Source organism: Lethenteron reissneri, chromosome 65, assembly GCF_015708825.2.
Source record: "Lethenteron reissneri isolate LAM-NWPU_2019-01 chromosome 65, ASM1570882v1, whole genome shotgun sequence".
NCBI lineage: Eukaryota > Metazoa > Chordata > Hyperoartia > Petromyzontiformes > Petromyzontidae > Lethenteron > Lethenteron reissneri.
Window position 1 is genome coordinate 10,508,355 of NC_083843.1, and position 23,892 is coordinate 10,532,246.

General features: G+C 53.2%; 1 protein-coding gene across 4 annotated transcripts in view; it reads left to right on the plus strand.

Annotated features, from left to right (window-relative positions):
• The first annotated feature begins 2,457 nt into the window (after positions 1-2,457).
• The window catches only part of LOC133359583 (coxsackievirus and adenovirus receptor homolog), a 51,638-nt gene continuing 30,203 nt past the window's right edge, over positions 2,458-23,892 (plus strand). For 2 of the 4 annotated variants that reach the window (XM_061578033.1, XM_061578034.1), the window contains exon 1: positions 2,458-3,255. In XM_061578033.1, coding sequence (XP_061434017.1) covers positions 3,213-3,255 — 43 coding nt within the window. In that variant the 5' untranslated portion in view covers positions 2,458-3,212. The remainder of the gene's footprint in view (positions 3,256-23,892) is intronic. The other 2 variants (XM_061578032.1, XM_061578031.1) reach the window with 2 other exon arrangements.

The following is a 23,892-nucleotide window of genomic DNA, read 5'->3' on the forward strand; positions in this document are numbered from 1 at the left end:
AAATTAATTCGCTACTTTAAAGCAATTTACATTTGGTATGGACGCCTTATTATTTATATATTTGTGTAGGGGGCCGTCCATAAATGACGTCACGCACCTAGGTGGGTGGGGGGGGTCAGACATTTGTAACGAAGGGGGGAGGGGTTGAGAAATGTGACGTCACATCAAAATGCGCAACTTTAAATAAATATAGACAACACGTTCTACTTAATTAAATATACGTTTTAATAAATGTTTTCTCCTACAACATCAGAGTGCAGCGCCGCATTAAATACGCACTACAATGACAATAGTTTAAAGCGATTTGAAGCATTCCAGATTTGAAGCTTTCGTGGCTGCAAGGAATCATATTCTTAGGTTTTTTCAGTAAAGTCACGTAGGTAAAAAATTAAAATTAATTAAAGTAAAATAAAAATAAAATAAAAATCACGACGTTTCGGAGGCAACACAAGCCTCCGTCTTCAGGTGGAACCGTCACAGCACGACAGCTGTATCAAGTAAATGAAAAACTCTAATAGATAGGTGGAATTCCTCCCTGTAGAGGGTATTAATTCTAGATTTGAAGCTTTCGTGACTGCAAGGATTCATATCCTTAGGTTTTTTCGGTAAAGTCACGTAGGTAGAAAATTAAAATTAAAGACGGAGGCTTGTGTTGCCTCCGAAACGTCGTGATTTTTAATTTTATTTTTTATTTTACTTTCATTAATTAAATTTTTTTACCTACGTGACTTTACCGAAAAAACCTAAGAATACGATTTGAAGCATGTTTTATCTTTTTTGGGGGGGGGGGCAGGGCTTTGTGACGTCATATTTGAGGGGGGGGGGGGTCTGACATTTTATGACGCCGAGTGACGAGATGGGGGGTCAAAAATCGTCCAAAATCGCGTGACGTCATTTATGGACGGCCTCCAACAGACTGAGGAGGCAAGAGGCTGTTCGTAGCAGCAGCAGCAGCGCCTATGAAGGCTACCTATGAATTCTAGATTTGAAGCTTTTGTGACTGCAAGGATTCATATTCTTAGGTTTTTTCGGTAAAGTCACGTAGGTAAAAAAATTTCAGTAATAAAAGTAAAATAAAACAAAATAAAAAATCACGACGTTTCGAAGGCAACACAAGCTTCCGTCTTCAGGTGGAACCGTCACAGCCACGACAGCCGTATCAAGTAAAAAAAAACGTCGTGATTTTTTTTTCTTGGTTCTTTCGGTAAAGTCACGTAGAAGGGAAGTAATACAATAATTATTTAATTTTATTATGTTTTATTTTTATTATTTTATTACTTCCCTTCTACGTGGTGACTTTACCGAAAGAACCAAGAAGATGAATCCCTGCAGTCACGAAAGCTTTAAATCGGAATTTTTTATTTTGTTTCATTTTACTTTAATTAAAAGTTTTTTACCTACGTGACTTTACCAAAAAAACCTAAGAATATGCTACCTATGAAGGCTACCTATGAAGGCTACCTATGAAGGCTACATATGAAGGCTACCTATGAAGGCTACCTATGAAGGCTACCTATGAAGGCTACCTATGAAGGCTACCTATGAAGGCTACCTATGAGGCATTACATATGAAGGCTACCTATGAAGGCTACCTATGAAGGCTTACCTATGAGCTACCTATGAAGGCTACCTATGAGGCTACATATGAAGGCTACCTATGAAGGCTACCTATGAAGGCTACCTATGAAGGCTACCTATGAAGGCTACATATGAAGGCTACCTATGAAGGCTACCTATGAAGGCTACCTATGAAGGCTACCTATGAAGGCTACCTATGAAGGCTACCTATGAAGGCTACATATGAAGGCTACCTATGAAGGCTACCGGCCACTGTGGCACGCCCAGAGGGGGGTGGGTGTAACGCCCGTTCGCCTTTGTCTCCCCAGTGGCGACGTTTCGCTACACACACCACGCCCAGGTTACTCGTTCGAGGCTGAGTGTACACACTCTTACACGGTCGGTGACGTCACTTCTTCTGTCACCCGGCGGTGACGTCACGCACATGTCACCTGGGTGGTGACGTCACTTATCTCGCTCACCTGGCGGGTGACGTCACGCCCTCTCCGATGTGCGGGTGACGTAACACTTGTTATCCTCTCCTGGTGGATGACGTCGCCTGTTCTCCAGCCCGGCGGTGACGTCACTTCCCTCACTCACCTGCCGGTGACGTCACCCTTCTGTCACTTGGTGGTGACGTCACCCTTCTCTCACCTGCCGGTGACGTCGCACAACCTAATCCCGGCAGTGACGTCATCTCCTCTCACTCACCTGCCGGTGACGTCACTCCTTCTCTCACCTGCCGGTGACGTCACCCCTGGGTGTGGCTGCACGGCGCCCGTGACGTCACGCGGATGAGGTCACCTCGGGGTTGAGGCGAAGAGGGTGGGGGAGGGGCAAGTGAAGAGTGGGGGAGGGGAGAGGTTCAGAGTCGCGCTCTCTTAGTGGAGATCTCTCTCTCTCTCTCCAAGTCTCTAGATCTCTCTCTCGGTGTAGATCTCTCTCTCTCGGTGGAGATCTCTCTGAGTGGTGTAGATCTCTCTCTTAGTGTAGAGCTCTCTCGGTGTAGAGCTCTCTTAGTGGAGATCTCTCTTTAGTGTAGATCTCTCTCTCGGTGTAGATCTCTCTCTTAGTGTAGATCTCTCTCTTAGTGTAGATCTCTCTCTTAGTGTAGATCTCTCTCTTAGTGTAGATCTCTCTTAGTGGAGATCTCTTCTTAGTGTAGATCTCTCTTTAGTGTAGATCTCTCTCTCGGTGTAGATCTCTCTCTCCCTGTGAGAGTTCTCAGTCTCTCTCTGGGTCTCTGTGTCTCCCTCTGGGTCTCTGTCTCTCTCTCTCTCTCTCAGTCTCAGTCTCTCCATATCTCTGTCCCTGTGTCTCTCTGTCTCTTCTCTGTGTCTCTGTGTCTCTCTCTGGGTCTCTGTCTCTCTGGGTCTCTGTCTCTCTGAGTCTCTGTGTCTCTCTGAGTCTCTCTGTCTATCTGAGTCTCTCTGTCTATCTGTGTCTCTCTGTCTATCTGTCCCTGTGTCTCTCTGTCTCTGTGTCTCTGTCTCTCTGGGTCTCTCTCTGTCTCTGTATCTATCTGTGTCTCTCTCTGAGTCTCTCTGTGTCTCTTTGTCTCTCAGTCTCTCTCTGTCCCTGTATCTCTGTGTCTCTCTCTGGGTCTCACATCGAGTCGCTGGAGACTGGGCGCAGCTTCCCGCCTCAGAGTCGCCATGAACGCCTCTCTGCTGCTGCTCCTCTCGGCGTGTCTAATCGGTGAGTGCGCGCGCACCCGGGGAGACAAAGGCGGCCGGGCGTGGTGTTGTCCCCCCCCCTACTCTCCCCCTCAGCCTCCCCCCCCCCTCCTGTGTGTGTGTACCTGTGTGTGTGTGTACCTGTGTGGGTGTGTACCTGTGTGTGTGTGTATGTATCTGTGTGTGTATCTGTGTGTGTATCTGTGTGTGTGTACACCTGTGTGTGTGTACACCTGTGTGTGTGTACACCTGTGTGTGTGTGCACCTGTGTGTGTGTGTACCTGTGTGGGTGTGTACCTGTGTGTGTGTATGTATCTGTGTGTGTATCTGTGTGTGTACCTGTGTGGGTGTGTACCTGTGTGGGTGTGTACCTGTGTGTGTGTATGTATCTGTGTGTGTATCTGTGTGTGTACGTGTGTGTGTACCTGTGTGTGTGTACCTGTGTGTGTGTGTGTACGTGTGTGTGTGCACCTGTGTGTGTACCTGTGTGTGTGTGTACCTGTGTGTGTACCTGTGTGTGTGTGTGTACCTGTGTGTGTGTGTGTGTACCTGTGTGTGTGTGTGTACCTGTGTGTGTGTGTGTGTACCTGTGTGTGTGTGTGTACCTGTGTGTGTGTGTGTACCTGTGTGTGTGTGTACCTGTACCTGTGTACCTTGCCTGTCTGTGTGTGTACCTATGTGTACCTGTACCTGTGCGTGTGTACCTGTGCGTGTGTACCTGTGTGTGTGTGTGCCTGTGTGTGTACCTGTACCTGTGTGTGTACCTGTACCTGTGTGTGTGTGTGTACCTGTGCCTGTGTATACCTGTGTGTGTGTACTTGTGTGTACCTGTGTATGTCTGTGTGTACCTGTGTGTGTACCTGTGTGTGTCTGTGTGTACCTGTGTGTATGCCTGTGTGTATCTGTGTGTACCTGTGTGTGTATGTACCTGTGTGTGTGCTTGTGTGTATGTACCTGTGTGTGTGTGCCTGTGTGTGTGTGCCTGTGTGTGCCTGTGTGTATACCTGTGTGCCTGTGTGTACCTGTGTGCATGTGTGTGTGTGCCTGTGTGTGTGTCTGTGTGTGTCTGTGTGTGTCTGTGTGTGCCTGTGTGTGTGTCTGTGTGTGCCTCTGTGTGTGCCTGTGTGTGTGTGCCTGTGTGTGTGTGTCTGTGTGTGTGCCTGTGTGTGTGTGTGTACCTGTGTGTGTGTGTGTACCTGTGTGTGTGTGTGTACCTGTGTATGTGTGTACCTGTACCTGTGTACCTTGCCTGTCTGTGTGTGTACCTATGTGTACCTGTACCTGTGCGTGTGTACCTGTGCGTGTGTACCTGTGTGTGTGTGTGCCTGTGTGTGTACCTGTACCTGTGTGTGTACCTGTACCTGTGTGTGTGTGTGTACCTGTGCCTGTGTATACCTGTGTGTGTGTACTTGTGTGTACCTGTGTATGTCTGTGTGTACCTGTGTGTGTGCCTGTGTGTGTCTGTGTGTACCTGTGTGTATGCCTGTGTGTATCTGTGTGTACCTGTGTGTGTATGTACCTGTGTGTGTGCTTGTGTGTATGTACCTGTGTGTGTGTGCCTGTGTGTGTGTGCCTGTGTGTGCCTGTGTGTATACCTGTGTGCCTGTGTGTACCTGTGTGCATGTGTGTGTGTGCCTGTGTGTGTGTCTGTGTGTGTCTGTGTGTGTCTGTGTGTGCCTGTGTGTGTGTCTGTGTGTGCCTGTGTGTGTGTCTGTGTGTGCCTGTGTGTGTGTGCCTGTGTGTGTGTGTCTGTGTGTGTGCCTGTGTATGTGCCTGTGTGTGTGCCTGTGTGTGTGTATGTGTTTGCCTGTGTGTGTGTCTGTGTCTGTGTGTCTGTGTCTGTGTGTGTCTGTGTGTGTCTGTGTGTGTGTATGTGTGCCTGTGTGTGTGTATGTGTGCCTGTGTGTGTGTCTGTGTACCTGTGTGTGTACCTGTACCTGTGTGTGTGTCTGTATGTGTATCTGTGTGTGTGTACCTATGTGTACCTGTGTCTCTGTACCTGTGTGTGTGTGTACCTGTGTGTGTGTGTACCTGTGTGTGTGTGTGTACCTGTGTGTGTGTGTGTACCTTTGTGTGTGTGTGTACCTGTGTGTGTGTGTGTACCTGTGTGTGTGTGTACCTGTGTGTGTGTACCTGTACCTGTGTGTGTGTATCTGTGTGTGTGTACCTGTGTGTGTGTATGTGTATCTGTGTGTGTGTACCTGTGTGTGTGTATGTGTATCTGTGTGTGTGTACCTGTGTGTGTGTATGCGTATCTGTGTGTGTGTATCTGTGTGTGTGTACCTGTGTGTGTGTATGCGTATCTGTGTGTGTGCCTGTGTGTGTGTACCTGTGTGCCTGTGTGTGTGTACCTGTGTGTGTGTACCTGTGTGTGTGTGCCTGTGGGTGTATCTGTGTGTGTGTGCCTGTGTGTGTACCTGTGTGTGTGTGTCTGTGTGTGTATCTGTGTGTGTGTGTACCTGTGTGGGTGAGGTGTGTGCAGTGAGCAAAGGTCTTTGCATTGACTCGACTGCTCGCCATGGTGATGGCGGTGATAACCACACCCACCCCTCATTAGCGCCACACTCCATAGTGTGTGTGTAGCTGTGTGTGTGTCTGTGTGTATGTGTGTGTCTGTGTGTGTAGCTGTGTGTGTGTCTGTGTGTGTAGCTGTGTGTGTGTCTGTGTGTGTGTCTGTGTGTGTGTGTATCTGTGTCAACATCAGTGACGATTATCTGAACCGGTCCTGGGCCTCCCCTAGGTCGACTCAGCCTTAAATGAGTACCTGGTGCGGTGTAATAAACATCGCCACTGGGGAGACAAAGGCGGCCGGGCGTGGTGCTGGCCACCCACCCCCTCGTGTGCCGTTCCGGCCTTTATAGGTGCTCGCTAACAGCACTTGCCCAAACATTCTGTTAAGGCTATACAGGGGATCTTTGTCCTTTGTATTCATCTGAGTCTGTGTGAGTGTGTGTAGCTTCACCTGTAGCTGTGTGTGTGTGGGTCTCTATGGGTGTCTGTGGGTCTCTATGGATGTATGTCGGTCTCTGTGGGTCTCTGTGGGTGTCTGTGGGTCTCTGTGGGTCTCTGTGGGTGTCTGAGTGTCTGTGGGTCTCTATGGGTGTCTGGGGGTCTCTGTGGGTGTCTGTGGGTCTCTGTGGGTGTCTGGGGGTCTCTGTGGGTGTCTGTGGGTGTCTGTGGGTCTCTGTGGGTGTCTGTGGGTCTCTGTGGTTTCTGTGGGTCTCTGTGGGCCTCTGTGGGTGTCTGTGGGTCTCTGTGGGTCTCTGTGGGTGTCTGAGTATCTGTGGGTCTCTATGGGTGTCTGGTGGTCTCTGTGGGTGTCTGTGGGTCTCTGTGGGTGTCTGGGGGTCTCTGTGGGTGTCTGTGGGTCTCTGTGGGTGTCTGGGGGTCTCTGTGGGTGTCTGTGGGTCTCTGTGGGTTTCTGTGGGTCTCTGTGGGCCTCTGTGGGTCTCTGTGGGTCTCTGTGGGTCTCTGTGGGTGTCTGAGTATCTGTGGGTCTCTATGGGTGTCTGGTGGTCTCTGTGGGTGTCTGTGGGTCTCTGTGGGTGTCTGGGGGTCTCTGTGGGTGTCTGTGGATCTCTATGGGTGTCCGCGGGTCTCTGTGTGTCCATATGTTGAACTTCTTTCACACCGTACATAGCCAACTGTGCCAAGCTGTGGGTCTATGTGGGTGTCTGGGGGTCTCTGTGGGTGTCTGGGGGTTTCTGTGGGTGTCTGTGGGTCTCTGAGTGTCTGTGGGTCTCTGGGTGTCTGTGGGTCTCTATGGGTGTCTGTGGGTCTTTGTGGGTGTCTGTGGGTCTCTGAGTGTCTGTGGGTCTCTATGGGTGTCTGTGGGTGTCTGTGGGTCTCTGTGGGTGTCTGTGGGTCTCTGAGTATCTGTGGGTCTCTATGGGTGTCTGTGGGTTTCTGTGGGTGTCTGTGGGTCTCTGGGGGTCTCTGGGGGTCTCTGTGGGTGTCTGTGGGTCTCTGAGTATCTGAGTCTCTGAGTGTTTGTGGGTCTCTATGGGTGTCTGTGGGTCTCTGGGTGTCTGTGGGTCTCTATGGGTGTCTGTGGGTCTCTGGGTCTGGGTGTATGTGGGTGTCTGTGGGTCTCTGGGTGTGTACACGTGTGAACTTCTTTCACACCGTACCTAGCCAACCGTGCCAGCCCGTGTGTGTGTGAGGGGGGGGGGGTCCCCTGGGCCGAGCAATCAAATCCGTCGTTGGCGTCGTGCCAGCCATACTTCCCCGCGCCGGTCAGTGCGGTTGGGTGGAACACGAGAGAGAGAGAAGCGGGAGAGATGTCCGCTGCTGATGTAAGCCGTGAGCTCTGCGTTGCATTAGGATCTAAACTTCGTTGTTGGCGATTTGGGCGATGCACTGCGAATCCTCGTGGGTTTTTCGTGCGTTGAGTTTGGTGTCCTTCCACCGCCCACGCCCGCCCGCTCCTCCGATTAGCACGGTTGGCTGTGTACGGTGCGACCTCTCACTCACTCACTCACCCACTCACTCACCCACTCACTCACTCACCCAACCACTCACTCACTCACCCAACCACTCACTCACCCACTCGCTCACTTACACACCCGCTCACTAACTCACCCGCTCACTCACTCACCCGCTCACTCACCCGCTCACTCACTCACCCGCTCACTCACCCAATCCCTTACCCAATCACTCACCCACCTACTCACTCAACCACTCACTTACACACTCGCTCACTCAACCACTCACTCACTCACCCACTCACTCACCCACTCACTCACCCACTCACTCACCCACTCACCCACTCACTCACCCACTCACTCACCCAATCGCTCACTCAACCATTCACTCACCCAACCACTCACCCAACCACTCACCCAATCACTCACCCACCCACTCACTCACCCACCCACTCACCCACCCACTCACCCACCCACCCACCCACTCACCCACCCACCCACCCACTCACCCACCCACTCACCCACCCACCCACCCACCCACTCACCCACCCACCCACCCACTCACCCACCCACCCACCCACCCACTCACTCACCCACCCCACCCACCATCACTCACCCACCCACCCACCCACTCACCCACCCACTCACCCACCCACTCACCCACCCACCCACTCACCCACCCACTCACCCACCCACTCACCCACCCACCCACCCACCCACCCACTCACCCACCCACCCACTCACCCACCCACTCACTCACCCACCCACCCACTCACCCACCCACTCACCCATCCACTCCCCACTCACCCACCCACTCACCCACTCACCCACCCACTCACCCACTCACTCACCCACTCACTCACCCACTCACCCACCCACTCACCCACCCACTCACCCACCCATTCACCCACCCACTCACCCACCCACTCAGCTCTGGTTGGACCCGGATCTCTGTTGTCTGTAAAGTGTCCACAGTTGTTTCACATTCTATCTGTGTGTGTGTGAAATGCATTCTATCTGTATGTGTGTGAAAAGCACACACACACATGCAAATATATACAACAAATACAAAGATCCCCCGTGTAGCCCACACGGACTGTTGAGGTGTATGCTGTTACAAAATAGCAGCACATATGAAAGCCCACACAAACACACTCATTCACTTACCCACTAATTCAGTCACCCACTCAATACATCACTCATTCATCCACGAACCACATGAGTTACACACCAACTCGCTCACCATCTCATCCACCACTCAATTATTGACTGGCTCATCCACCCACTCACTCACCCACCCACTCACTCACCCACCCACTCACCCACCCACTCACCCACCCACTCACCCACCCACTCACCCACCCACTCACCCACCCACTCACCCACCCACTCACCCACCCACTCACCCACCCACTCACCCACCCACTCACCCACCCACTCACCCACCCACTCACCCACCCACTCACCCACCCACCCACTCACCCACCCACCCACTCACCCACCCACCCACCCACTCACCCACCCACCCACCCACTCACCCACTCACCCACCCACCCACCCACTCACCCACCCACTCACCCACCCACCCACTCACCCACCCACCCACTCACTCATCCACCCACTCACCCACTCACCCACCCACCCACTCACCCACCCACTCACCCACTCACTCACCCACTCACCCACCCACTCACCCACTCACCCACCCACTCACCCACTCACCCACCCACTCACCCACCCACTCACCCACTCACCCACTCACCCACTCACCCACCCACTCACTCACCCACCCACTCACTCACCCACCCACTCACTCACTCATCCACCCACTCATTCACTCATCCACCCACTCACCCATTCACTCACCCACCACTCACTCGACCTAGGGGAAGCCCAGAACCGGTTCGGATAATCGCTATCACCACCGCTCCCCACTTTATCCACCACCACCACTTTATCCACCACCACCACAACCACCACCACCGCTCCCCACTTTATCCACCACCACAACCACCACCACCGCTCCCCACTTTATCCACCACCACCACCACCACTTTATCCACCACCACCACCATGCCAACCATCCCAGGGTTGCTGCTGCTGCTGGTGGTGGCCCAACAGCACTTGCCCCGGCAGCCTGGAACAGGTCACACGGGGGATCCTTTATCTTTTGCTCTGGCCTCGTTGAACGGGTTACGTGGGTGGGAGATAGGCGAGTGAGTGGGGGTGGGGTGGTCCAGTATGGGAACCGGTCTTGTAACAAGTGTAACAGGTGTAACAGGTTACTGGTGCCCTGCTCGTGTTAAGCGTATGCAATGCGATCAGTCACGTCTTCCACATGCAAAACGCCTCCACCAAACTAAATATTTAAAAATATTTTTTTTTAAACACGCTCTAATGAAATGTACTGTCCGAGCTGCCCCTGCTCCCTTCCTCCATCGCCCCTCCCCTCCTTCCACATGCCCCGCCCCCCCTGGGCGTGGCTCCCCGAGGCTTGCCGAGACGTAAAAAAAAATTGTTTACAAATATATATTTGTAGAGGAGTAAAATGGGGACGTGACGTCAGGTGTGCCGTTCAGTGCGATGACGTCACGTCTCCTAGGGTACTTAAGTGAGACCCCGTGACGAAAGCGGGGTCACTGTGGGAACGGGTCGAGTACGAAGGGTGAAGAGGGAACCAGTGGGTAGAGAGAGGGATCGAATGGGGAGTCTGGGGAGAAGCTGGTGGTAGCAGCCGTAGAGGTGCTTCTCTCTCCGCTCGGTGGAGTCGGCAGAGTCCCCGATCCGACACGAGAGAGAGAGAGACCGGAGCTAGCCGGCAGGGACCCGGACTCAGAGTAGGACCCCTCCTCACCCCTGGGAGTTGTGTAGCCTGCTGTGTTATTGTTAAGCAGTAATAAACCCTCGGCGAAAGCCCATAACTTACCTCCGTCTCCGAGTACGTCCGTGGGAACTTCTCTACATATTTTAAATTTTCAATGATAGAATATAGTCTTGTCATCAGTATGACACAGCTATACCAAGTTTGCAGTCGATAGCACATTGGGAAGTGTGTAAAAATTGAGTTACAAGATTTATTTTTTGAGGATACAACAGACGAAGTGAGTTCAATAAAAGCGTGTAAAAATAAAATCGTGTAAAAATAAAATCGTGTAAAAATAAAATCGTGTAAAAACAATGTTTGTAAACATCGCCAGGTGTCATGGCGGCCCCCGCAGAGCTGACGTTGTAGCGCTCTTTGTAGAAGCGACCCTGGCCAGCACGACTTGATGTCAGCTCAACCACGTGGACTGACACCATCATCACCACCACGTGGACATTTATATCAGCGGTCAATTATCTAAAACGCATAGAGATACACATAGAGATTCATACTCTTAGGTTTTTTTGGTAAAGTCACGTAGGTAAAAATAAAAAATAATGAAAATAATAATAGAAATAATAGAACTAAAATAATAAATCACTACGTTTCGGAGGCAACACAAGTCTCCGTCATCAGCTGGGACCATCACGGCTAAATTTGCTGCATTAAGTGAGGCAGAATTCCAAGAGACAAGCTCTTAAATACAAGTTGAGGGGGGAGGGGTTTATCTGAATGTGGTAGCCAGTGAGTGGAACGTGTTGGGGGGTGGTCGGGGCTAAAAGAGAACAATAGGTGCACTTGTTGATGTTTGACCCGATGTTGGTTGGCAATCCAAATACAACAAAGGAGAGGAGAGTACTGTTAAACGCTGGGGATGTCAACACTCGGTAAAGTAGAATAGTACCTGTCAAATAAAATAGTCCAAATATGTGTAGTTAAAACTTTTTTGCATGGTTAATAACATACTCTTAGGCTTTTTCGGTAAAGTCACGTAGGCAAAAAAAAGAAATAAAATAATAAATCACGGCGTTTCGGAGGCAACACAAGTCTCCCGTCATCAGATGGGACCGTCACATCTAAATTTACTGTATCAAGTGAGGCAGAATTCCAAGAGACAAGCTCTTAAATACAAGTTAAGGGGGGAGGGGGGGGGGCTCATCTGAATGTGGTAGCCAGTGAATGGAACGTGTTGGGGGGGGGGGGGGCTAAATTTCTAGATTTCAAATCTAGAAATATACATAGAGACCCATAGAGATACACAGAGACCCATAGAGATACACAGAGACCCATAGAGATACACAGAGACCCATAGGGATACACAGAGACCCATAGAGATACACAGAGACCCATAGAGATACACAGAGACCCATAGAGATACACAGAGACCCATAGATATACACAGAGACCCATAGATATACACAGAGACCCATAGAGATACACAGAGACCCATAGGGATACACAGAGACCCATAGAGATACACAGAGACCCATAGAGATACACAGAGACCCATAGAGATACACAGAGACCCATAGGGATACACAGAGACCCATAGAGATACACAGAGACCCATAGAGATACACAGAGACCCATAGAGATACACAGAGACCCATAGAGATACACAGAGACCCATAGAGATACACAGAGACCCATAGAGATACACAGAGACCCATAGAGATACACAGAGACCCATAGAGATACACAGAGACCCATAGATATACACAGAGACCCATAGAGATACACAGAGACCCATAGAGATACACAGAGACCCATAGAGATACACAGAGACCCATAGAGATACACAGAGACCCATAGAGATACACAGAGACCCATAGATATACACAGAGACCCATAGATATACACAGAGACCCATAGAGATACACAGAGACCCATAGAGATACACAGAGACCCATAGAGATACATTGAGACCCATAGAGATACACAGAGACCCATAGAGATACACAGAGACCCATAGAGATACACAGAGACCCATAGAGATACACAGAGACCCATAGAGATACACAGAGACCCATAGAGATACACAGAGACCCATAGAGATACAGAGACCCATAGAGATACACAGAAACCCATAGAGATACACAGAGACCCATAGAGATACACGGAGACCCATAGAGATACATAGAGACCCATAGATACAGACCTATAGAGATGCACAGAGACCCAGAGAGATACAGAGATACAGAGATCCATAGAGATACATAGAGATACATAGAGACCCATGAGGATACATTGAGACCCATAGAGATACACAGAGACCCATAGGGATACATTGAGACCCATAGATACACATAGAGACCCATAGATACAGACCTATAGAGATACACAGACCCCCAGAGAGATACAGATACCCATAGATACAGAGACCCAGAGAGATACACAGAGGCTCAGATACACCTCGAGACCCATAGAGATACATTGAGACCCATATAAAAAGTAATATAAAAATTAGAAACACGCTTTAATGAAATGTACCGTACTCGTAATGGCAGAACTCCACGACTCCAGAAAGTGGCCCCGAAGTTTGCCAAAGCGCAAGGGGCCGTGGCCAATTACAGCCAACGTTAGTTGAGTGTGGACAATTAGAGCCAAGCCGAAACATAACATATAAAAAAGAATGTTTAAAAATATATGTATATTATTTTTTATGATAGAATATAGCATTGTCATCAGTATGACATAAGTATACCAAGTTTGCAGTCGATACCACATTGGGAAGTGGGTTAAAATTGAGTTACAAGATTTGAGGATACAACAACAGACAGAGTGAGTTAAATGAAAGCGTGTAAAAACAAAAAGACCCATAGACTAAACAACGTTGTATTATACCAGGCTGCTGTGTAGATTATTTTTCAGACAAGCGACATCACAACGTGATGGCAGCTCGGCCAATCGGCTGATATCACCATCATCATCATCACCGTGTGGACATCTAAAGCAGCAGCAGCCAAATCACTCTGAACGCGTAGAGACCTCGGCTCTAAATGTGGAGGGAAAAGCCTGAGAGACCCGGAGAGAAATCCACGCAGTGAGCGCCACGAGGAGAGAGACGCAGACTCCAAATACACAGCAGCAGCAGGCATGGCCTGGGTCGGGATCGAACCCACGACCTCCTGCGTACCAGGCGAGGTAGTTAACATCTCCTAGCCACTGTGGTGATGATGATGAGAGACGCAGGCTCAAAATATACAACAGCAGTAGCAGGCATCGTCAGAGTCGTGATCGAACCCACGACCTCCTGCGTACCGGGCGAGGTAGTCAACATCTAGCCACTGTGATGATGATGATGATGAGAGACGTAGACTCCAAATATACAACAGCAGCAGCAGGCATTGTCAGAGTTGGGATCGAACCCACAATCTCCTACGTACCAGGCGAGGTAGTTAACATCTCCTAGCCACCGTGATGATGATGAGAGAGAGAGATGCAGACTCCAAATATACAGCAGCAGCAGCAGGCATAGTCAGGGTCGGGATCGAACTCACGACCTCCTGCGTTCCAGGCGAGGTAGTTAACATCTCCTAGCCACTCTGATGATGATGAGAGAGAGAGACGCAGACTCCAAATATACAGCAGCAGCAGCAGGCGTCGTCAGGGTCGGGATCGAACTCACGACCTCCTGCGTATCAAGCGAGGTAGTTAACATCTCTTGTGACCCCAAATTAATTCGCCACCGAACATTTGTTTGTTTTTTCCCTTCGCACGGTCATTTCCGGTTTAAACAAACCTTCATGTAAAAAAAAAAGTGTTAGACGTTTTATATAATTGAATTGTGATCGGTCACAAGACATCTGGACCAGCCTGAACCGTCCTCGACTTACGAACGGCTCTGCCTTCCGATCTGAGGAAGCGAATGGGATGTTTGATGAACTTGTAAATCATCATCAAGATTGTTTCTTAAGAACTGCTGCTTGTTGTTGTTGTTGTGTTCAGTTTGTTGTCCTTCCCTCCGCACATCCGTTTAGCCACGGTTGTTTACGTACGGTGTCAAAGAAGTTTAGCATCCATACACAGAGATCCGCAGAGACCCACAGAGACCCACAGACACCCAGACCCACAGAGACCTACAGACACACAAACCCAGAGAGACCCACAGACACCCAGACCCCCAGAGACACCCACAGAGACCCACAGAGACCCACAGACACCCATAGAGACCCACAGACACCCAGACCCACAGAGACCTACAGACACACAAACCCAGAGAGACCCACAGACACCCAGACCCCCAGAGACGCCCACAGAGACCCACAGACACCCATAGAGACCCACAGACACCCAGATCCAGAGAGACCCACAGACACCCAGACACAGAGAGACCCACAGACACCCAGACCCACAGACACCCACAGACACCCAGACCCAGAGAGACCCACAGACACCCAGACCCAGAGAGACCCACATACACCCAGACCCACAGACACCCACAGACACCCAGACCCAGAGAGACCCACAGACACCCAGACCCAGAGAGACCCACAGACACCCAGACCCAGAGAGACCCACAGACACCCAGACCCAGAGAGACCCACAGACACCCAGACCCAGAGAGACCCACATACACCCAGACCCACAGACACCCACAGACACCCAGACCCATAGAGACCCACAGACACCCAGACCCATAGAGACCCACAGACACCCAGACCCATAGAGACCCACAGACACCCAGACCCATAGAGACCCACAGACACCCAGACCCACAGAGACCCACAGACACCCAGACCCATAGAGACCCACAGACACCCACAGACACCCAGACCCATAGAGACACCCAGACCCAGAGAGACCCACAGACACCCAGACCCCCAGAGACGCCCACAGAGACCCACAGACACCCATAGAGACCCACGGACACCCAGACCCATAGAGACCCACAGACACCCAGATCCAGAGAGACCCACAGACACCCAGACACAGAGAGACCCACAGACACCCAGACCCACAGAGACCCACAGACACCCAGACCCACAGAGACCTACAGACACACAAACCCAGAGAGACCCACAGACACCCAGACCCCCAGAGACACCCACAGAGACCCAAATACACCCATAGAGACCCACAGACACCCAGACCCAGAGAGACCCACAGACACCCAGACCCATAGAGACCCACAGACACCCAGACCCACAGACACCCAGACCCAGAGAGACCCACAGACACCCAGACCCAGAGAGACCCACAGACACCCAGACCCAGAGAGACCCACAGACACCCAGATCCATAGAGACCCACAGACACCCAGACCCAGAGAGACCCACAGACACCCAGACCCACAGACACCCAGACCCACAGAGACCCACAGACACCCAGACCCAGAGAGACCCACAGACACCCAGACCCAGAGAGACCCACAGACACCCAGACCCACAGAGACCCACAGACACCCAGACCCAGAGAGACCCACAGACACCCAGACCCACAGAGACCCACAGACACCCAGACCCACAGAGACCCACAGACACCCAGACCCATAGAGACCCACAGACACCCAGACCCACAGAGACCCACAGACACCCAGACCCACAGAGACCCACAGACACCCAGACCCATAGAGACCCACAGACACCCAGACCCAGAGAGACCCACAGACACCCAGACCCACAGAGACCCACAGACACCCAGACCCAGAGAGACCCACAGACACCCAGACCCACAGAGACCTACAGACACACAGACCCATCGAGACCCACAGACACCCAGACCCATAGAGACCCACAGACACCCAGACCCACAGAGACCCACAGACACCCATAGAGACCCACAGAGACCCACAGACACCCAGACCCATAGAGACCCACAGACACCCAGACCCATAGAGACCCACAGATTATCATGGTTCTACACACACAGTAAGTCGTTACAGGCAATGCCCGACTTACGAGAGAGAAAAAGAGAGGACGTACAAACTCGAAATGTACAGCAGCAGCAGGCGCCGTCAGGGGAGGGAACGAACCCACGAACTCCTGTAGACCAGGCGGGGCCTGTTCGTAACTGGGAATACAGTCATGTCACGTCTTTGAATGCACGCACGGTCAGTGTTGTTATTAAATGTGTTAACACACGCCCACTCACTCACTCCCCCACCCACTCACCCACACACACCTACTCACTCAGCCACTCATCCACACACTCACTCAGCCACTCACCCACTAACCCACTCACTCACACACACGCTCACTCACCCACCCACTCACTCCCCCACCCACTCATCCACTAACCCACTCACTGACTCAGCCACGCACTCACCCACTCACCCACACACTCACTCACTCACACACCCACTCACTCACCCACTCACTCAGCCACTCACCCACTCACTCACTCAGCCACTCACCTACTCACTCACTCAGCCACTCAACCACTCGCTCAGCCACTCACCCACTCGCTCACTCACACACCCACTCACTCACTCACTCACCCACTCAGTCACTCACCCACCCACTCACTCAGTCACTCAGCCACGTACCCACTCACTCAGCCACGTACCCACTCACTCAGCCACTCACCCACTCACTCAGCCACTCACCCACTCACCCACCCACTCACTCAGTCACTCACCCACTCACCCACTCACTCCCTCACCCACACACACTCACCCACTCACTCCCCCACTCACACACCCAGTCACTCACCCACCCACTCACTCACTCACCCACTCACTCACCTACTCCCTCACCCACACTCACTCCCCCACTCACACACCCACTCACTCACCCACTCACCCACCCACTCACCCACTCACTCACTCACTCACCCACTCACTCGCCCACACACACTCACTCACCCACACACACTCACTCAGCCACTCACCCACTCACTCACCCACCCACTCACTCATTCACTCCCCCACTCACTCAGCCACTCACCCACTCACTCAGCCACTCACCCACTCACTCAGCCACTCACTCACCCACTCACTCACCCACTCACTCACTCAGCCACTCACCCACTCACTCAGCCACTCACCCACTCACTTAGCCACTCACCCACTCACTCACCCACCCACTCACTCACACACCCACTCACTCACCCACTCACTCAGCCACTCACCCACTCACTCACTCAGCCACTCACCCACTCACTCGCTCAGCCACTCACCCACTCGCTCACTCACCCATCCACTCACTCAGTCACTCACCCACCCACTCACTCAGTCACCCACCCACTCACTCAGCCACTTACCCACTCACTCAGCCACTTACCCACTCACTCAGCCACTCACCCACTCACTCAGCCACTCACCCACTCACTCAGCCACTCACCCACTCGCTCACTCACCCACCCACTCACCCACACACACCTACTCTCTCAGCCACTCATCCACACACTCACTCAGCCACTCACCCACTAACCCACTCACTCACACACACGCTCACTCACCCACCCACTCACTCCCCCACCCACTCATCCACTAACCCACTCACTGACTCAGCCACGCACTCACCCACTCACCCACACACTCACTCACTCACACACCCACTCACTCACCCACTCACTCAGCCACTCACCCACTCACTCACTCAGCCACTCACCCACTCACTCACTCAGCCACTCAACCACTCGCTCAGCCACTCACCCACTCGCTCACTCACACACCCACTCACTCAGTCACCCACCCACCCACTCACTCAGTCACTCACCCACCCACTCACTCAGTCACTCACCCACCCACTCACTCAGCCACTTACCCACTCACTCAGCCACTCACCCACTCACTCAGCCACTCACCCACTCACCCACTCACTCCCTCACCCACACACACTCACCCACTCACTCCCCCACTCACACACCCAGTCACTCACCCACCCACTCACTCACTCACCCACTCACTCACCTACTCACTCACCCACTCCCTCACCCACACTCACTCCCCCACTCACACACCCACTCACTCACCCACTCACCCACCCACTCACCCACTCACTCACCCACTCACTCACCCACTCACTCAGCCACTCACTCAGCCACTCACCCACTCACTCACTCACCCACTCACCCACTCACTCGCCCACACACACTCACTCACCCACACACACTCACTCAGCCACTCACCCACTCACTCACACACCCACTCACTCATTCACTCCCCCACTCACTCAGCCACTCACCCACTCACTCAGCCACTCACCCACTCACTCAGCCACTCACTCACCCACTCACTCACCCACTCACTCACTCAGCCACTCACCCACTCACTCAGCCACTCACCCACTCACTTAGCCACTCACCCACTCACTCACCCACCCACTCACTCACACACCCACTCACTCACCCACTCACTCAGCCACTCACCCACTCACTCACTCAGCCACTCACCCACTCACTCGCTCAGCCACTCACCCACTCGCTCACTCACCCATCCACTCACTCAGTCACTCACCCACCCACTCACTCAGTCACTCAGCCACTTACCCACTCACTCAGCCACTCACCCACTCACTCAGCCACTCACCCACTCACTCAGCCACTCACCCACTCGCTCACTCACCCACCCACTCACTCAGTCACTCACCCACTCACTCCCTCACCCACACACACTCACCCACTCACTCCCCCACTCACTCACCCACCCACCCACTCACTCACCCACTCACTCACTCACCCACTCACTCACCTACTCACTCACCCACTCCCTCACCCACACTCACTCCTCCACTCACACACCCACTCACTCACCCACTCACCCACCCACTCACTCACCCACTCACTCACCCACTCAGCCACTCACTCAGCCACTCACCCACTCATTCACTCACCCACTCACCCACTCACTCACCCACACGCCCACTCACCCACTCACTCCCCCACCCACTCACCCACTAACCCACTCACTGACTCAGCCACGCACTCACCCACTCACTCGCCCACACACACTCACTCACCCACACACACTCACTCAGCCACTCACTCACCCACTCACTCACTCACTCACCCACTCACTCACTCAGCCACTCACCCACTCACTCAGCCACTCACTCACTCACTTAGCCACTCACCCACTCACTCACCCACCCACTCACTCAGTCACTCACCCACTCACTCCCTCACCCACACACACTCACCCACTCACTCACCCACTCACACACCCACTCACTCACTCACCCACTCACTCACTCACCCACTCACCCACCCACCCACCCACTCACCCACCCACCCACTCACTCACCCACTCACTCACCCACTCACCCACCCACTCACCCACTTACTCACTCACTCAGTCACTCACCCACTCACTCCCTCATCCACTCACTCCCTCATCCACACACACTCACTCCCCCACTCACTCACACACACACTCACTCACACACCCACTCACTCACCCACTCACTCACTTACTCACCCACCCACCCACTCACCCACCCACCCACCCACTCACCCACTCACCCACCCACTCAGCCACTCACTCACCTACTCAGCCACTCACTCAGCCACTCACCCACTCACTCACAAACCCACTCACTCGCTCACCCACTTACTCACTCACCCACTCACTCACCCATTTACTCCCTCACCCACTCACTCACACACTCACTCTCCCACTCACTCACTCCCCCACTCACTCACTCACACACTCACTCCCCCACTCACTCACTCACACACCCACTCACCCACCCACTCACCCACACACACCTACTCACTCACTCAGCCACTCACCCACTCACTCACCCACTCACTCACTCACCCACTCACCCACCCACTCACCCACCCACTCACTCACACACCCACTCACACACCCACTCACTCACTCACCCACTCACCCACTCACTCACACACTCACCCACTCACTCACTCACCCACCCACCCATTCCCTCACTCACACTCACCCACTCACCCACTCACCCACCCACTCACTCACCCACTCACTCACCCACTCACCCACTCCCCCACCCACCGAACCCACACATTCACACACTCATCCACTCAGCCACTCCCTCACTCACCCACACATTCACACACTCACCCACACATTCACACACTCACTCACACACTCACCCACTCGCTCACCCACTCACCCACTCACTCAGCCACTCACCCACTCGTTTACCCACACACACACCCACACTCACTCACACACTCACTCCCCCACCCACTCACCCACCCACTGATACCACACATATATAAACACGCACATGCACCTCTACTCCCCCACACACTCCCCCGTGGTGACGTCACAGTCGCCTGGGAGACCACGGGGCAAAGATCGCAGAGAGCGAGGGGAGGGGGTGGAGGGGGAGGGGGGCAAAGCTGGCGCGTTGCATGGTGCACCCAGCCTGGCACAAGCGCCGCGGTGACGTCACACCACGTCATCTGTGTCCATGACTGGCACGGCAGTCAACCCGTGGCACCTGCAGGGTCTGTCACGTGACCTCCTCCTCATGCACCTAGCCTGGCACAGCAGTCAACCCATGGCACCTGCAGGGTCTGTCCCGTGACCACCTCCTCGTGCACCTAGCCTGGCACAGCAGTGAACCCATGGCACCTGCAGGGTCTGTCCAGTGACCTCCTCCTCGTGCACCTAGCCTGGCACAGCAGTCAACCCGTGGCACCTGCTGGGTCTGTCCCGTGACCTCCTCGTGCACCTAGCCTGGCACAGCAGTCAACCCGTAGCACCTGCAGGGTCTGCCCCGTGACCACCTCCTCGTGCACCTAGCCTGGCACAGCAGTACAACCCATGGCACCTGCTGGGTCTGTCCCGTGACCTCCTCGTGCACCTAGCCTGGCACAGCAGTCAACCCATTGGCACCTGCAGGGTCTGTCACGTGACCTCCTCCTCGTGCACCTAGCCTGGCACAGCAGTACAACCCATGGCACCTGCTGGGTCTGTCCCGTGACCTCCTCGTGCACCTAGCCTGGCACAGCAGTCAACCCATGGCATCTGCTGGGTCTGTCCCGTGACCTCCTCCTCGTGCACCTAGCCTGGCACAGCAGTCAACCCGTGGCACCTGCAGGGTCTGTCCCGTGACCTCCTCCTCATGCACCTAGCCTGGCACAGCAGTGCAGCCCATGGCACCTGCTGGGTCTGTCCCGTGACCTCCTCCTCCTGCACCTAGCCTGGCACGGCAGTCAACCCATGGCACCTGCTGCGTCTGTCCCGTGACCTCCTCCTCGTGCACCTAGCCTGGCACGGCAGTCAACCTATGGCACCTGCAGGGTCTGTCCCGTGACCTCCTCCTCGTGCACCTAGCCTGGCACGGCAGTCAACCCATCGCACCTGCTGGGTCTGTCCCGTGACCTCCTCCTCCTGCACCTAGCCTGGCACAGCAGTCAACCCATGGCACATGCAGGGTCTGTCCCGTGACCACCTCCTCGTGCACCTAGCCTGGCACAGCAGTCAACCCATGGCACCTGCTGGGTCTGTCCCGTGACGTCCTCCTGCACCGAGCCTGGCACAGCAGTCAACCCATGGCACCTGCAGGGTCTGTCCCGTGACCACCTCCTCGTGCACCTAGTTTGGCACCTGCAGCTGTCCTTTCACCTCCTCGTGACAGCCTAAATGTGCACCTAGCCTGGTACAAGCGCTGCGGTGATGTCACCATCACGCAGTGGTGAACAGCAGCTGTTGTTGTCTGTGTGTGTGTCTGTGTGTGTGTCTGTGCCTGGCACAAGCGTCGTGGTGACGTCACCGCCACTTAGTGGCGAATGGCGGTTGTTGTTGTTGTCTGTGTGTGTGTCTGTGTGTGTGTGTGTCTGTGTGTGTGTGTGTCTGTGTGTGTGTCTGTGTCTGTGTGTGTGTCTGTGTGTGTGTCCGTCTGTGTGTGTCTGTGTGTGTGTCTGTGTGTGTGTGTGTCTCTGTGTGTGTGTGTGTGTCTGTGTGTGTGTATCTGTGTGTGTGTGCCTGTGTGTGTGTGTCTGTGTGTGTGGTCGTGGTTAGAGCTATGCTGCGCTACGAACCCGGCGTCCCGAGTTCGATTCCCGCTCACGGCCACCAACACTGCCGGTGACGATGATCCAAAACCGGTCCTGGGCCTCCCCTAGGTCGACTCGGCCTCAAATGAGTCACCTGGTGCTGTGGTGGTGGTGGTGTCGTAGTAAACGTTGCCGCTGGGGAGAGACAAAGGCGGCCGGGCGTGGTGCTGGCCTCCCACGCCGTCGTGTGCCACAGTGCCGGTAGCCTTCGTATGCGCTGCTGATCGCTACTGACAGCACTTGCCCCATCAGTCTGTTACAGGCTACAAGGGGGATCTTTGTCTTTGTGCCTCTACGTGTGTGTGAGCGTGTGAGTGAGCGAGTGAGTGTGAGAGAGAGTGTGAGCGTGTGAGTGAGCGAGTGAGTGTGAGGGAGAGTGTGAGTGTGAGTGAGCGAGCGAGTGCGAGAGAGAGTGTGTGAAAGAGTGTGAGTTAGTGTGAGTGAGTGTGAGAGAGAGTGTGAGTGAGTGTGTGATTGAGCGAGCGTGAGTGGGTGTGTGATTGAGCGAGCGTGAGTGGGTGTGTGATTGAGCGAGCGTGAGTGGGTGTGTGATTGAGCGAGCGTGAGTGAGTGTGTGATTGAGCGAGCGTGAATGAGCGAGCGAGTGTGTGAAAGTGCGATTGATTGAGCGAGAGTGAGTGTGAGCGAGTGAGTTAGTGAGTGTGTGACTGATTGTGTGAGTGAGTGCGTGTGATTTAGTGAGTGTGATTGATTGAGCGATTGAGCGAGTGAGCGTGAGAGAGAGTGTGATTGATTGAGCGTGAGTGAGTGCGTGTGATTGAGCGAGAGTGATTGATTGAGCGAGCGAGTGTGAGTGTGATTGATTGAGTGAGCGAGTGAGAGAGAGTGTGTGTGAGTGTGATTGATTGATTGAGCGAGCGAGTGTGAGTGTGATTGATTGAGCGAGCGAGCGTGAGAGAGCGAGTGTGAGTGAGTGTGATTGATTGAGTGAGCGAGTGAGAGAGAGTGTGTGTGAGTGTGATTGATTGATTGAGCGAGCGAGTGTGAGAGAGAGTGTGAGTGTGATTGATTGAGTGAGCGAGTGTGAGTGAGTGAGTGTGATTGATTGAGCGAGCGAGTGTGAGAGAGAGTGTGAGTGTGATTGATTGAGCGAGCGAGCGTGAAAGAGCGAGTGTGAGTGAGTGTGATTGATTGAGTGAGCGAGTGAGAGAGAGTGTGAGTGAGTGAGTGTGATTGATTGAGCGAGCGAGTGTGAGAGAGAGTGTGAGTGTGATTGATTGAGTGAGCGAGTGAGAGAGAGTGAGTGTGATTGATTGATTGAGCGAGCGAGCGTGAGAGAGAGTGTGTGTGAGTGTGTGATTGATTGAGTGAGTGTGTGTGAGTGTGATTGAGTGAGCGAGTGAGAGAAAGTATGTGTGAGTGTGTGATTGATTGAGGGAGTGTGTGTGAGTGTGATTGAGTGTGTGATTGATTGAGAGAGCGA